The sequence below is a fragment of the Armigeres subalbatus genome, unplaced genomic scaffold, assembly GCF_024139115.2.
Source record: "Armigeres subalbatus isolate Guangzhou_Male unplaced genomic scaffold, GZ_Asu_2 Contig46, whole genome shotgun sequence".
In the NCBI taxonomy this organism is placed as follows: Eukaryota; Metazoa; Arthropoda; class Insecta; order Diptera; family Culicidae; genus Armigeres; species Armigeres subalbatus.
In genome coordinates, this window is record NW_026943216.1 from 1 (window position 1) to 15,995 (window position 15,995).

The window sequence follows — 15,995 nt, forward strand, 5'->3', positions numbered from 1 at the left end:
AGGGTTAAGGCGCTGTGACAGGGAGCGCTCTCGCCCCGGCAAGTATACTGATTACATTAGCTATAGCCAGTGGCGTAGCCAGAAAATTGGTCTGGGGGGGGGGGGGTTTTCTGAACATTTTTTTTCTCGAAAAAAAATTTCTTCTAAAAATGATGTCTCTGGGGGTGTTTTACGCCCAAAACCACCCCCCTGGCTACGCCACTGGCTATAGCACATTTTCTGGTGACAGCGTCACGACTGTGTACGAGCTTAATGATCCGGCTACCTACGAAGAGGTTTTGCGCCGTTTAAAGATCGAAACCTTTGGATTCAAGCGAAGAACGATGAACTGCAGTCACAAAACGAGAACCAAATATGGGTCCTTGCCGATCTACCTGAAGAGCGAAAAGCAATTCGGAACAAATGGGTGTTCCAAACGAAGCGTGGTTTTGATGGAACCATTGAACGGTACAAAGCTCGTCTCGTCGATAAAGGATGCTCGCAGCGACCCGGCCTGGACTACGAAGAGGTGTATTCTCCCGTTGTGCGTTATGCTATGATCCGATAATCCTCATGGCGCTTGCGGCGAAGTATGATCTGGATATCGACCAAATGGATGTTGTCACTGCATTTTTGCAAGTGGAGCTCTGTGATGAGGAAATCTACATGCTACAGCCACAGGGAGTAGATCAACGAAACGGCAAGGTATGCCGGTTGAAGAAAGCGCTTTACGGCTTGAAACAGTCGAGCCGAGTGTGGAATGCCAAATTGGATGGCGTTCTTCGCAAGTTTGGCCTCATCCGGTCGACAGTTGACCCTTGTTTATACTGGATGATGAACGGTGATAACATTATTGTGTCGCCAGCACTAAATTGAATTCCGACTTCCGACGTTTCACTTCCGAACTTACTTCCGACATCATGAACGTCAGAACAAAATTTGAGTTTGCCACCAAAACATTGTCGGAAGAGCGTTCGGAAGTGTGGAGATCGACTTCCGAACTTAAATTTGGTGCCAGCAACGTTGTCAGCGACAAAACAAGCTCGATTTTATGACAGATAACACCGTGCAGTGCTGCATATTTATTTTATTTTTCTGTGTGAATCTCGTCGGAAGTGGGCCTTGCTGCCAGTTCATCAGCGTCATACAAACAGTTTTGGTCTAAATGCACAATATGTTCGTTACGATTTACGTTGACGACTTCCTTATCTTTACCAACGATCGGAATCTGAAACGAAAACTGAAAGCGTATTTGAGCAAGCACTTCAAGATGAAGGATCTCGGTTAAGCAAAGTACTGTTTGGGAATCAGAATCACGAGAAATCGAACAGAAGGAAAACTCTGGCTAGACCAGCAAGCGTATATTGAAGATGTCATTCAACGTTTTAACATGGTCGATTCGAACCCTGTTACAACGCCTGCTGACCCTAGCATGAAGCTGAGCAAAACGATGGGGCCGAGGAATCAAGAGGAAACCGACGAGATGGAAAAGATCCCATTCAAGCAAGTGGTTGGATGTCTATCTTTCGCAGCACAAGTGACTCGTCCGGATATTGCCTATGCTGTGAATGCTGCGAATCCGGGACGACAGCATTGGGAGGCTACAGGCTACCAAGAGGATACATAATCCGTTATCTCAAAAGAACCGCAACGAAGAACCTGGAAAATTCAAGCCAGGAGTCTTAAGAAATAATTGGATACAACGATGTCGATTGGAGAAGAGATCCCGACAACCGAAAGTCGACAACTGGTTACGTTTTCGAGCTACAAGGTGGAGCTATATCATGGAACGTGAGGAAGCAGCCCACCGTCGCATTGTCTTCTTGTGAGGCGGAATACATGGCTTTATCTCGAACAATTCAAGAAGCTATGTGGTGGATTAACGTTCGCAGATATTTGATGAGCGTCCAATAACAATCAGATATGATAACCAGTCAGCAATCAGCATCGCAACCAACGGCTCTTACAATCCTCGCACGAAGTACGTTAGCATCCGCTATCATTTTGTGCATCACAGCTTGCAAGAAAAGGTAGTGGAGTTATTTTATATACCGACTGAGGAACAACCAGCCGATGGATTCACGAAGCCACTAGCGATTCAGAAACAACGTTAGTTTTGTGAATTACTACGTGTCTTGGATTAGGAAGGAGTATTGTAAATCATAGTAACCCCGATAATCCGTGAAGCAAGAATGTTATAGAAATAGTTATATTGGGATTTTTTTCACCATTTAGACTCTTATGATAAAAATTTCGTCTTACTCAGATTTCGCTTTCGATTTCGCTGCTGGCTACCGTGCGCATTTCACTTGAAGATCGTGACAGCTGCCGCAAGCCCCCTCATGTTTACATATTTTTTCATTGTTCTCAGCTCTCCAGCTGATCATGTTTACACAACAAAACCAGCTGGTACCTCGATGTTTACATTCAGTCCCATTGTTCTCAACCGACCACGTGTTTGATAATCAAGGTAATCTATGAAAAGGTTGTCGAAAATGCCTTGAAATACAAAATTGACAACTCTTGAATTTCGTCGAGCGAATCTAATCATTCGTGAAAAATACAATAGAATGTTATAGAATATTCATTCCCTTTTTAAACGTTACCCAAACCAGACGTACTTTACAATACTTTTTCCAAATAATATCAATACAAGACAAAATTTTCAAAACGACTTATCTGCTTTTGTAAACAAAGATTCAAACGACGATTTGACGAATCTGATAGCTCTCCCACGCAAACCAACACCATCAACGGGTAGCGGAAACCTTCAACTACCGTCGTCGTTTTGAAAATTTTGTCTTGACTACACTGATAAAAATTTAGCAGTAAATTCAACAACGCAAACCTGTTTAGCTTTACCATGCAATAACGCAGTAGAGATAATGTCAATATAATGTAAGGATGACCATGATTTAGTTGACATTACTATGGAATGGCATCGGACCGATTACCATGAGCCATGTAGTAATCACAACTATACATTTCGTGAATAGCACTCCGAATAAACCATTTTACTATGACCATTCATTGTTATAGTCAATGCAACATAGTAAAATTTCATCTGTGTTTATTTCATCCGTTCCAAAGTGAAATTGTTCATTTGCCATATTTTGCTGTGCGAGTAGTTCAATTCCGATTCCACTTTTATTCGGATATTTTATATAAATTGCAGTAAGTAGTTCAAACAAGTGAATTATATGCAAATCTAATCTCGTATGTATTTTTGAAATACTTTCAGATTTTCAGTGCGGAAAGAAATACGGTACAAAAAACTTCTTTCCGGGAGCATATCTATCATCTTGCCGGTGTGTACATTATGCTGCTTCTGATGATGGCGCGTCAAGAATTTACTGAAAACGATTGCTATATTGCTTTGCCTGTCGTCTGGCGGTTGGAATCACTCCGTAGACCCGACGTACGCCCAAAAATAAATGCTCGGGAGCAGGAACCCTCGCGTATCTCATGATTGAACAATCCGGTTGAATATCATTCCTGCAGTTGGAAATTATGGACAGTTTCCACCGCTGGAATGACATTCAACCGGACTAGGCAATCACAACACAGGCGGAAGTCCTGCCTCCCGAGCATTTCACTTTGAGTCTATACGGCAAGATTGATTCTGATTGATTCCAACTATACCACACGATCAATTTGTATAATTCTGCTAATAAATCTTCCATCTCAGCATCTATTTATTATGTATAATAATCAAGATAATAATAAAATATCTCATTTAAAATGAAAATTAATTTGTTGTTGTTTGATAAGAATTCCAAAATAACCACCATACCATACCTATACTATGGGAAACCTTCGTTATAGTTCAATTTACCATGTTCATGTCATTGCATGCATAGTAATTTCAACAACAAATATTGTCAACCATGCTAGAGTACCTCGCTCAGAAAAGCATAGTACAGTTGACTACAAACATGGTAATGTCAAAAAGGTTATACGTTCTACCGAAATCAAGTGGTAAAATGTATTTAATTTTACCCTCAGTATGGTAGGCGTTACTATGCCGTTTCTTTCAGTGTACTTCTCAGTATACACGTAAAAAAATTTAATGTTGTTTATTATTAATATTTCTAATACTTTTTTGCCAAAGCAAGCGCTTAGTGACATGTATAAGAAAAAACTTATACATCGCATTAGTCACATACATTCGGAAACTTATACTTTTCATTAACTTATAAATGTTATTAGCTTTTTGATATGGGATCACTCATTAGGTGGCATAATGAAGAGTATAAGTATTTTCGAATGGTTTTTTGCCATAACATATAAGGTTATTTTTTTACGTGTAGGATCTGCAACGAACATAACCACAATCTTCAATGTTTGGCTCCGGCACAGTAGAAAAGTTTGGCTTCAGCTTGACAACCAAATCGATTCTATTCGCACCATCCAGGTCACAAAGAATAAAATGAACAACAAATTTAATTGTGCTCAGCGACCCACCCCTTGGTCAGAAGCTTATTTTGTTTGAAGCGTATGTTATTACTAAACTATCTCTTGAACATCATAAGCTTAATCTTATGAAGCGTGGAAAAATATGCGAATTTCATTTTCATTCTTATGATAATGACTTACTCTTCATGAAACTCATTCTTGTATCTTATAAAGTTCATGGGAGTGATCTAGATAAAATAAAACATAAGAGTTGTCTTATGATTTTCATCACTACTTTTGAAGTGAAAAACTCATAAGACAAATCTTCTGAAATGAGAAGTTAACATGGCAGAGTATGTTGTGGATGAACTAATTCTCATTGCAGATATATTCTCGACATATTTATCGACATTCGCGCTTGTAAGCTGCGTTTTATCGTTCAACTGGGATTTATTTTATTATCGCGTTCGATAGCAGTTGGTTGTTAAGGCTGGTTTACAGTTCGGAAAACGTGTCCGCGGGATTTGTTACGGGATTTTGCTCCGGGTTTTGTCAGGTCTCCACTGTCAAAACGCTTTCCGTGATTGGGTTTACACTTCAGGATTTTGCTTCGGGATTTGAGAATCTGCGTATCCTCGCCCGTGCTTGAGTTTACACTTCGGGGTTTTAGTTCGGATTTCTTTATACAAGAGTTGGAAAGATAACGAGAAGAGGGAGATATAGCGAGAGAAAGGGAGAGAATGAGTGAGAGAAAGCGATTGAGTGAGAGAGAAAGAGGAAATGAGTGAGCGAGTGAGTGAAAATGAGTAAGTGAGAGTGGGTGAGTAAGTCAAAGTGAGTGAGTGAACGAGTGATTGAGTGAAAGCGAGTGAGCGAGAATTCGTGAATAAGTGAGAATGAGTGTGTGAGGTTGAGTGAGTGAGTGAGAATGAGTGTGTGAAAGTACGTGAATGAGAGAGAGTTTTTTTTTCTTCCTAAACAATGGAGGGGGAATCTGCTCAACAGACATCCTGGGTTGACCAGGAAGTGCGGGGTTAGGGATCACCGAGGGAGGCAGGACTACATTCCCGACCCGCTAAACCGTTTCCATTGCCGCCAAACCCATAGTCCCTTCGGTACAACCAGAAAGTAATGCTTCAAAGGGGGGCCAGTGCACAACGCACCCTCGAGGTTAGCTGCGTGTCCTTGCAGCACCGAACATCGTAACTCGCTTTTCTAGAAGAACACGATGGTATCGTGCCAGCGCGTTGCCGGCTTTCCAGGTGGCCTTACCACGCCCTATGTCCTCGGAAGGTGGGAAGGGTCGACTTCGCGCCTGCTTCCCTCTGCACGACTGGTATCAAGAATGATGATGCCGCGTGCACCCCAAATTGACCTTTCTGCGATAGGGCCTATTCGCCAGCACACAGAGGGACTTGCCGACGCGAGGCCTACGCCTGCCCCAGCCTTGACGAGGACTCCTTTCCGTCCTCGGGCTCGGAACCCGCCCAGTTGACCGACGCCGCGAAAGCGACGATACCATGTTGTTCTTCGCGCGGCCACTTGTTCGATAAAAGGATCGAGTTCGACCACAGAGCATGACCACCGGTATGACCCATGAAGCCGACTCCGATCCCTTGGACCACCTCTTATTTGCGCCTGAACTAGCCATCCTTGAGTCCACGCGCCACCTTCTGTGTAGCTCTGAGGCGATTTGGGCGATAGCCGATAAAACGGCGTTCCAGCCAACTTCATCTTTACACATCCTCCGAACTAGGTTGTCCGGGGTAGTGTCCAGACCACATGTGGCAAGCATGTGGTCGCGCATTGCGCGAAAACGTGAGCACACGAACAACACGTGTTCCGCCGTTTCCTCTAAACCTGCGCACACCAAACACACGGGCGAGGCCGAGCAAGCCAGCTGCGTTACCTGCACTTTGATTTTGCAGCACGCTTAAACGCCGGGCACATCGCACAACCCCATGGGTTGCTTGCTGTTCACAGCTTTGCTGGAACAAATCAAACAATTGGGAGGGTTCGTGCAGCATTGTGCCTTATGTCCCTCCAATCCGCAGCGTCGACAGAGATTGCTTCTGTCAGGGCCTTTGCAGTCCCATTGCTTGTGCCCCGGTTCCAGGCACTTGAAGCAAACTTCGGGTTGCTCGTATATGCGCGCAGGGCATACCGACCATCCCACCTTGACGCTCCCTAACTTGACTACCTTGGAGGCGTCCGCTGCAGATAGTCGAACAAATGCTACCTGCGTCCCTGCCGGACCTTTCCGTAGCCGAACGGCTGCGGTGGTCGTCTCCACTTCACACTGTCACCGCAGTGCCGTGACGAGCTCTTCGACTTCAGTGATCTCGTCCAGGTCTTTAACTCTTAGATTCACCTCCGTCGTGAGTGCCCTCACTTTGACCGTCTCGCCTAGGACCTCCTCCGCCAACTTCTTGTAGGCGGCGCCTTTTTGCGAGACGCCCCGCTTCAGCTCGAGTATCATCTCGCCCATCCGGGTACGTCTTATTCGACGTACGTCGGCGCCGAGTTCACCGAGCTTGACGTCACTCCTCATCGCCTTCAAAACATCCGAGTACTTAGCCTCGTCCGCCGTGATGACTAGGGCATCGCCCCTGGAGCGATTGGCGCCTACCCTAGACTTCTTGCTACCCTCATTCGCCTGGGCCTTCTTATCGGCCCTTGACGTCTTCGGTTTCTCTTGTTCTTGACCAGGGTCCAGGAGGCGTCACCCCTCTATTTCCCTGGTCTGGTGCGGCTGAGAACTTTCAGCCTGCCGTAACCCCTTATCACCGTCTTTCCTGGAGTGGACGGACCTTTCCAGTTCCTTCCTCCTGGTTTTGGAGGTACCTGGCCGGGGTTCAGCTTCCCAGCCCCACTACCCTTGTTCGGGGTAGTAACCCTCCGCGTTTTGGAGCGCCCCCCTAGGGAGCTCATCCCCTGGAGACTGTCTCCCCCGTTTTTGTGTCTGCTCCGTTGGACCAGTCACCGCCGACGTACCCGCAAATACTTGAGCCTCAGTCTGGGCAGACTTTGGTACCACCGTCTTCGCTGGAACGCCTTCGGTCGATTCGACCTTGCCCGAGTCCGCGAATCCTTGGGCCTCAGTCTGGGTAGAACTCGACTCCACCGATTTCACGGGTTTACACTTGGCCGTCCTGACCGCCTTCTCCAGCTTGGCGTCCAGCATCGACTTTCGAAGTTTCTGCAAGCTCCTCTTGAGGTCCTTGCTGATATTATGCTTCGAGGACGCAAAGTCGATGATGGCGTCCAGCTGTTCCGTCGCCACCTCGAAGGCCGAAAGCTCATCGTGTTTGCGGTTCATCGCCTCCACAAGCCATGGGCCGTCAATAACCCCTACCGGCGTTTTTAAAGCCGAGAGGAAGGTTGAGTGACCCACGCTGGCGCTGCGCACTGAGCTGCCGACTATTGCCTCTGGCCTCCTAGGCGGAGACCTGAACAACCCACCTCTTGCGAAGGGGTTGTCGCCTACACTACTACCACTAATTGAAGAATTGACTTGGTTTTCCATTTTGGTCCCACGAGTTGCTCGGGAAAAGAGGTCCACCACGCCAGAGCCCAGCATGACGCGGTAAGGGACAATTACTATGGAGGGTGCCCAGGTACCCCACAGGCTCCGTTAAAGGCCTAGCTTATTATTTCACCCCCCTGGCCATGCATCCCCTCGGCACGGGTCGCTTGACGCCTTGGGATTAGGGGTTAGGGACGATGGTCCCGGTCTAACTCGCAGTGGCCATGGGGAGGAGTCGTCAAGCCCTTGGACAAAGTCCCTGCTGCCCCAAGAATGAGAGAGAGTGAGTGAGTGAGAAAGAGTTAGTGAGTGATTGAGTGGAAGTGAATAAGTGAGTGAGCCAGAGTTAGTGAATGTGAGTGAGTGAGTGAGATTGAGCGAGTGAGTGAGAATGTGTGTATATTAGTGAGATTGAGTGAGTGAATGAGAGAGTAAATGAGTGAGAGAAGGTGAGTGAGAATGAGTTAGAGCGAGTGAGTGAGAATGAGTTAGAGCGAGTGAGTGAGGATGAGTTAGAGCGAGTGAGTGAGAATGAGTTAGAGCGAATGAGTAAGAATGAGTTAGAGCGAATGAGTGAGAATGAGTTAGAGTGAATGAGTGAGAATGAGTTAGAGCGAGTTAGAGCGAGTGGTGAGAATGAGTTAGAGTGAGTGAATGAGAATGAGTTAGAGCGAGTGAGTGAGAATGAGTTAGAGCGAGTGAGTGAGAATGAGTTAGAGCGAGTAAGTGAGAATGAGTTAGAGCGAGTGAGTGAGAATGACTTGAGTTAGAGCCAAGGGGTGTCTCACATAGAATAAATTGAATATATTTGCTGGAAATCAACCAAGCAGCCGAAGCGACTTTATTTCGATGTAAATCAAAATCGTTCTAAGACACATTGCTGATTTTAGCAACGCCGCGAGCTCGGCCGCGAGTATACCATCTGTCAAATCGAACAGTGGAAATGCTTTGTGAAGTTGATACCGAAAGAAGGCTAGCCGGGCATGTTTTTTATAATAAAGTACGTGGATCAACTGCAATACTGCAAAATTGACAGTACGCGATGTACCATCGCCTTCAAATATACTGCAGAAAATTTCCGAGATCTAACGTCTCTTCATGTCGGAATGGTCATTACGCAATGGAAGGAGACAACATTCGATTTGGGCTGAAAATATCTCAATGCAATCGTTCACCGTGTACGATCGACCGTATTATCACATCTCATCCAGAGTCCTCAAAAATTTGAGGCTGTGGGAGTGTTAAAGCCTCAGTGGATAGTGTAGTACTTTTGTGCAATTTTGTCCAGTCCCTGATATGGTGAACCTTGAATACATGTTCCACATTGTTACCAGACGAAACTAAGCTGTCGACGAACGACCCACGATACTTTGGTAATCAGAAAATGAATTGGTAATCAGCAGAGAGTTAAAATGTGGAATATAACACCCAAGTGTTTCCACAATGGATCAATGTCAGAGCATATTAGTCCTGTCTAATGAGCAGCTTGAAGTCGCTCGAAGTTATTCCCATCCTGCTCGTTTCCATATTTTGTTGACAGAAAAGATCGAGCAGCATAAAAAAACTTCGACTTCAATCTGCTCATTAGACTATTGATTAAGTCTCGGAATAGATCTAAATACTGGTCGCAGTGGTAATAAAGTCCCAACAAAAAAAAGTCTCGGAATTCAGAAATTCAATATCTGAGGACTAAGAGTATGTGCGTATGTGGACAATAAAGTATTACACGGATTGCCACAGATTGTAAAAGTTTAGTTCTCAAGAACATTGTTATATGTAATAAAATATGTAGCACTATAGTTTCTGTCGACGTTTCTTTATGTTTTCCTAATAAATCGATCAAGCTATAGCGATAGCGTTTTCTTGAAGCATAATTTTGCAGCCTAACCTTTTGCAACCTAAAATAGAAAAGCAGTTAATTAATTATTGGTGCACATTATAATTACATTCAGGAATCATGCCCACTGACTTGTTGAGATAAAAATAAACAACTCACTTGATGTCATTGGTAACGTGCAAAAATCATGATTGCTTAGACAAAAACGAGCAAAAATTACAGTTCAGTGTTGTTAGATGGTGGTGTTGCAATATTGATCAAATAGCACCTTCTGATAAAATCAATACAAATCGACTTTATTTCGATTGAAATTCGCTGTCATCGTTAGCAGTGAGACACCCCTTGGTTAGAGCGGGTGAGTGAGAATGAGTTAGAGCGAGTTAGAGCGAGTGGTGAGAATGAGTTAGAGTGAGTGAGTGAGAATGAGTTGGAGCGAGTAAGTGAGAATGAGTTAGAGCGAGTGAGTGAGAATGAGTTAGTGCAAGTGAGAGAGAATGAGTTAGAGCGAGTCTCACTATGCACTATTTCTCAATTATCTCTGCTCACTTTGCACTTTTCACTTCTTAGTACTCATTTCTCACTTTACTCTTCTCAATTCCCACTTCTCACTATTCATTTCACTTCTCACAACTAATTTTTTCACTTATCATTCTTCAATTCTCACTTCTCATTAGTCACTTTTCACTTTTCTTTTCTCACTCCTCATAACTCACTTCACACTCTTCACTTCTCGCGCCTCATTCTCACTACTCATTACACTACTCATTTCTCACTACTCACTCAACTCTTACTTCAAATTTTACACTTCTTACTTCTTATTCTCACTACTCATTGCTCATTGCTTACTTACTCATTTTTTTCATTTCTTGCTTATCATTCGTTAGTTTTCTCTTCACACTTCTCAATTTTCACTATCCACTTCACTAAATTCTTCCCATAATAAATTTCCGTCATAGATTACACATTTCCCGTGCGGAATCAATTCAAACGGAATTGTTTCCCCGCGGGATTTGCATCTCTTCACATGGAATTTTTAACCGTACACTTTTCCCGCGATTGGGTTCACACTTCAGAAAAATATTTTTTCGTGTAGACTTCTGCTCCTGTCACGGGAAACGCAAATCCCGCTCCCATTTAAATTACATGGGAGACCAAATCCCGGGACACGTTTTCCGAACTGTAAAGCAGCCTTTAGGATCAGAAATGTAAGTAAATGTTAGGCGTTTTTATTCACTTTTAAAATAATATTTCATATTTTTCAGAACTTTGTTGACGCAAAAAGCGAATGAGAGGAATACCGACAATGAGACTATTCTCGAGTCTCCTACTTGGTGCGATGCATCTCGACGAAACATAAATCGAATGAATTAAGGGAATGTGATTCAGAAAAAATATTTTAAGCTCTTTTTAATGGAATGTATTCAACCGTCTAAGACGAATTAAGTAACTCCATTTAATTCCACCAATTATTTCGATATCTTTGCAGAAACGTATTTCGACCACAACTGTGTGGTCGTTTTGATAAGAAAATTATTTTGAGCTTTTTAGCTTTTATGACAAGTGTGTGGTCGTCTTCAGTGTCTCGTACTTGACTCGACGACGACGAAGTCGTGTCAAATACGAGACACTAAAGACGACCACACAGGTGTGGTCGAAATACATATCTGCAAAGATATCGAAATAATTGGTGGAATTAAATGGAGTTACTTAATTCGTCTTAGACGGTAGAATGTGATTAGGGTAAAATGCCCAATAGTGGACCTCCTAGTAGCGAAATTTTGCTCTTCCGGGCATAATGAATGGAAATTTTCAAAATATTAATTTTGCGTGATATCTAATATCAAGCTCTGCATCTCCTCTTCACGATACATACATAAAACACTCAAATACTCGACGTTATTCTTCGAAATTACCATTTTAAAGTCGGACTGAATTCACCCTATAGTAGACCCCCTGGGGGTCCATAATAGGAAATTGCTTCCCTATAGTCGACACTTCATTTGATTTTCATGTTTCGTTTCGGGATGTTCTTCTTCTCTATTATGGACCCTCCAAAATATTCCTATAATGGACACTCTCGTGTTTATTTTCTATAGAATTGTGAAAAATCATCTAATTTTACTTTCCATAGCATTTTCAATGCATGTAATCAAATCATAGGACTGTAAGGTAGGTTCTCCCGATGGAATTTCATAGCAAAATGTTTTCATTGTGCTGTAATAATGAAAAAATGGCTGGAGGGTCCACTATTGGTTGAGGGTCCACTATTGGGCATTTTACCCTATTATTTAGAGAAAAATAAAATACCATGTTGTACAATGAGCTGTGGATTTTTTTTTTGCATTTGTCTACCCTAATGCTTTATAAGAATGCACTGCACAGCATACAGTCCCGATTCGCTGGTTGGGCCACCCCGCATAATAAAAAACAACATGTTATATGGTCAGAATCATTATTACGATGTAAGATATAGCTTCACAGTTTACGTTGCGGTTATCGAATGCTTTTCGATCGATTCAACCATAACTGCTCGACATCATCACTAAATGTCAACATATAACATGTTGTCTCAAAAATGTTCTTTATTTCCTGCATTATATGTCAACATTTTATCATACTGTTGAGCGAAAATTTTGCACGCGAAAACAGACGATTTTTTATGGTGACATAACTTAACAACCCATTCAACATATTGTTATTTGTCAAATAACCGTACCACAAACTGTTAAAACTTTATATGAGATTGTTCATTTACAGTTGTCAACAATAAAGGATACTGTTGTCGACCGCACGGGAAAATATCCATGTACAGTTTGTAATTATGCGGGACGACCTCGGCCCAACTAACGAATTCGGTTTTTTAGTTGGGCCAACTGACAGCCATTTGAACGCGTGTATTTCGATTTGAACATCACAAATGATGTCCAGTGACGCCTAATCCGATTTTCCGTGTTTACATTGAATTTTGACGTACGGTTGCTTTTTAGTTTTGCCATCGCCCAACCAGCGGAGGCCCAACTAAAAAGTGACCCAAGTATTAAAATCCCAACCAGCGAATCCCGACTGTATACAAAAATCGTGTAGAAAACATTATGACTCTCATATGCAAGGATGATTGATGTTTATAAAATTCTCTTATGAATTCCATCAAGGGCATCGACAAATCTTTATATTTTTATAAGACAAACTTATAAAAATCATTCTCGGTGAAATAACACACAGTTCATAAAAAAATCGTAAAAAATTTATACGTAATTCTTATAGCAAAAAACATAAGACATTCGTATGATTATCGCTAGTTTTCTTGGCTGAGTGTAATACCGAAAAAATAAAAAATAAATCTCGGGTACTTTTTCAAAACGGCGTATGTCGCAAATTGTAAACAAACCCGTTTTTAACAGCATATGGCATTAAATTCATCTAAAAATGTGTATATCTTCAAAGCAAAGCTTGACCTTGGTCATGCTGACGTATCAAAACGACGTACCGTGTACCCCCGATAATTTGAACGGTACCTCATTCAAATTAACGGGGTTCATTTTTTAATTTGAACTTCTGGTTACTCTATTTGCATCAGAAAAACTGGTTTCTGGCCGCTCTCTTTGCTGGTTTGTTTTGATTCTGCGTTCCGTTTCACGATGTTTCATTTTTCTTCTCTCGACTCCACGTGCTAAATGACGTTTGAACCATTTTTAATTTGAACGATGTTCAAACCAACGGGGTTCAAATTAAAAAGTGTTCAGATTAAAAGCGGTCATATTACCGGGGGTCCACGGTATGTGATTTATCTGTTGCAGAACGTTGTAACTATAGACACTATAGGTTCCATAGACGAGCTGAGGCGAAGGCGAGTGTAGCCAAACGAACTGTCAGTTAGTGTAGCCAAACGAGCATGACGTCACGAATGCAAACCAAGCAATAGAGCCTGTGACGTCAAATTTGCGCGGTACACAGTGAAAAAATGGAAAAACACACTAAATCGAAATGACTCAACCGTGTCTCCGTAACATATATTTTTATCAAAATAACTGAAATGTTCACACGCAGTGCAGATTTCAGGGTCAGTGACGATGAACCTTTTCATAATGTATCGTTGAGGTGTATTCAATTGCAATAAAAATGTTTAGTTTCTAAATAGGAATAAAAATAAATTCTGAAAACTTCCAAGCTCATTTTCTCAGCTTGATCAAAATGCTACATACGCCGATTTGAAAATGTTCCCGAGAAATTATCGTGCATCAAGCGATTTGACGTTCGCGGTACACTTTCTGACAGTTGACCGTCGGACCCGCACAATTCGATTTTTTCAATCTTTTTGCAACAAAATGTTCTCGGAATAATCTCTTTTCGATCAAAGCTTCCAAACCCCCTTTCGTTTCCCGTCTTTTGAAAAACAAACAAACTAACTAACTGACAATGAGACAAAAAAAGCAAAAGTTTATAAACAAAGAATATAAGCCGGTCAGGTTTTTTGTGTTACCGAAAATATTGCATGAAATTAGGTGAAATTTCTAATTTTATTAAATCATTGAAGTAGACTGCTTGAACAATTTCAATAACTAGTCAAGTATATATCGATAGTTTATAATTCCAACCATCAATTAATGGTAAGTAAAAAACATTTCCATATCCTTGACCTGATACAAAGTGTTACACTAACAGGTTTTCGTGTCCAATGAAATAAACAAATTACAAAAGTTACCGTTTTGGCTCAAATTCCGAACATGGCTCAAAACCTTAAAAGCGAGTGTTCGGCTAAACATTATGGCTAAAATATAGAAAATTTCCTTTATAATCTACTACTGGTAAACATCAGATGTTGCCATTGAACTTTTGTTCTGCATTGAACATTAGACTTCGTTGGTTGGCATAGGTGAAGATGATATGATAATAGGGTTGCTGGCGAGCATTTATTGCCATAGCAGTCACATGTTATAACTTCTCAGATACGTATTCCGATCTCAACAATTGAATGGATACTACTAACTCGTCTTAATATTGAATATTTCAAATTATACTGATCCCTACAATGGCAAATGAAGACATTCCTCTAAAAAGCCCTAATAATTAAATCTAGAGTCCTATAAGAAGAGTAACGTCATGTGTTACGTTTGACAGGTCTCCTGCTCGTTTGGAACGCGCATTTGTATGGAAATGACAGACGATTCTGTTCCAATTCTGACACTTGACGACACTGTTATTATAGTCACTGTAATTAAATCTACCTGACTTAGGAGTAGTCCATTAAAGAGAACAATATGAATTGTAATTGCTGTCATTTAGGTTAATTTCCATCCAGGAATGGCTTGGTTAGTAGCATGATGACAACCTTGGCTTTACTCGCCATTTATATGCTCTTAACTAGGCAGGTGCAGTGATACTGGCAAAATCCAATCTTAAATACTGATTATCTGACACTATAAATACTTATTGTAAAAATACAAAGAACCTTATTTTGAATATTTCTTTTTAGTTAGCGTTTATTTACTATGATTCTTATTCTATCTGGCCTCAAAACGGAGCCACAATGGCTCCGTCGAAGTAATCACTCCAGTAATCCTTTTGGCAACGTCCGGCAATGGATCACCCGGTCGCTGTTTCACATTGAAGTTTTGCATCAAAGAGCTAAACATCAGAAACAACGTATTCCTGGCAAAAGTTTCTCCCGCGCACAGCCGTTTCCCCGCCCCAAATGGTACCGAAATGTCCTTTTTGAGCGAAAGTTTACCAAACTCGTCCAAGAATCGCTCCGGTCGGAAGCACTCCGGATCACCCCAGAATTCCCGCTGGTTGTGAATCACGTCCAATCCGAGCATGACAAAGCAACCCTTCGGGATGTCATACCCACACAGTTTGGTATCTTCGAGCGCCACGTGGGAAATGCCAGATGGGACGAGGGTATCGCTACGGAGTGCTTCGCGAAGAGTTGCCTCTGTGTAGGGCAGGCTGATTCGGTCGTCTAACGCGGGTAGCCGTCCTCGACCGACGACGTCGTCCAGCTCCTGTTGGACCTTTCGGGCAACTCGGGGGTTCAGCAGAAGACGTTCCAACAGCATCGTCAGCTGGATGGCTGAACCGGATATGGTGGGGATTAACATGTCCCACAGGATCATAATCAGTTGATCATCTGTAATATAATGTAAAGGAAAAAAGATAATGCCATGAAACACGATGAAGATAACGACCTACATTGGAAAGTAAACGCATCGCCTTCCAGCGGTTTGGTTTGTTTCATTTCGCGAATATAGCGATCCAGGA

General features: G+C 42.4%; 1 protein-coding gene across 1 annotated transcript; it reads right to left on the bottom strand.

The window, feature by feature from the left end:
* Positions 1–15,079: 15,079 nt before the first annotated feature.
* On the bottom strand, positions 15,080–15,989 carry LOC134204218 (probable cytochrome P450 304a1). The gene is made up of 2 exons (XM_062679045.1): positions 15,927–15,989; positions 15,080–15,864 (listed from the first exon to the last, which is right to left on the bottom strand). The coding sequence occupies exons 1-2, from the start codon at positions 15,970–15,972 to the stop codon at positions 15,239–15,241; spliced, it is 672 nt and encodes a 223-aa protein (XP_062535029.1). The 5' UTR covers positions 15,973–15,989; the 3' UTR covers positions 15,080–15,238.
* Positions 15,990–15,995: the final 6 nt, after the last annotated feature.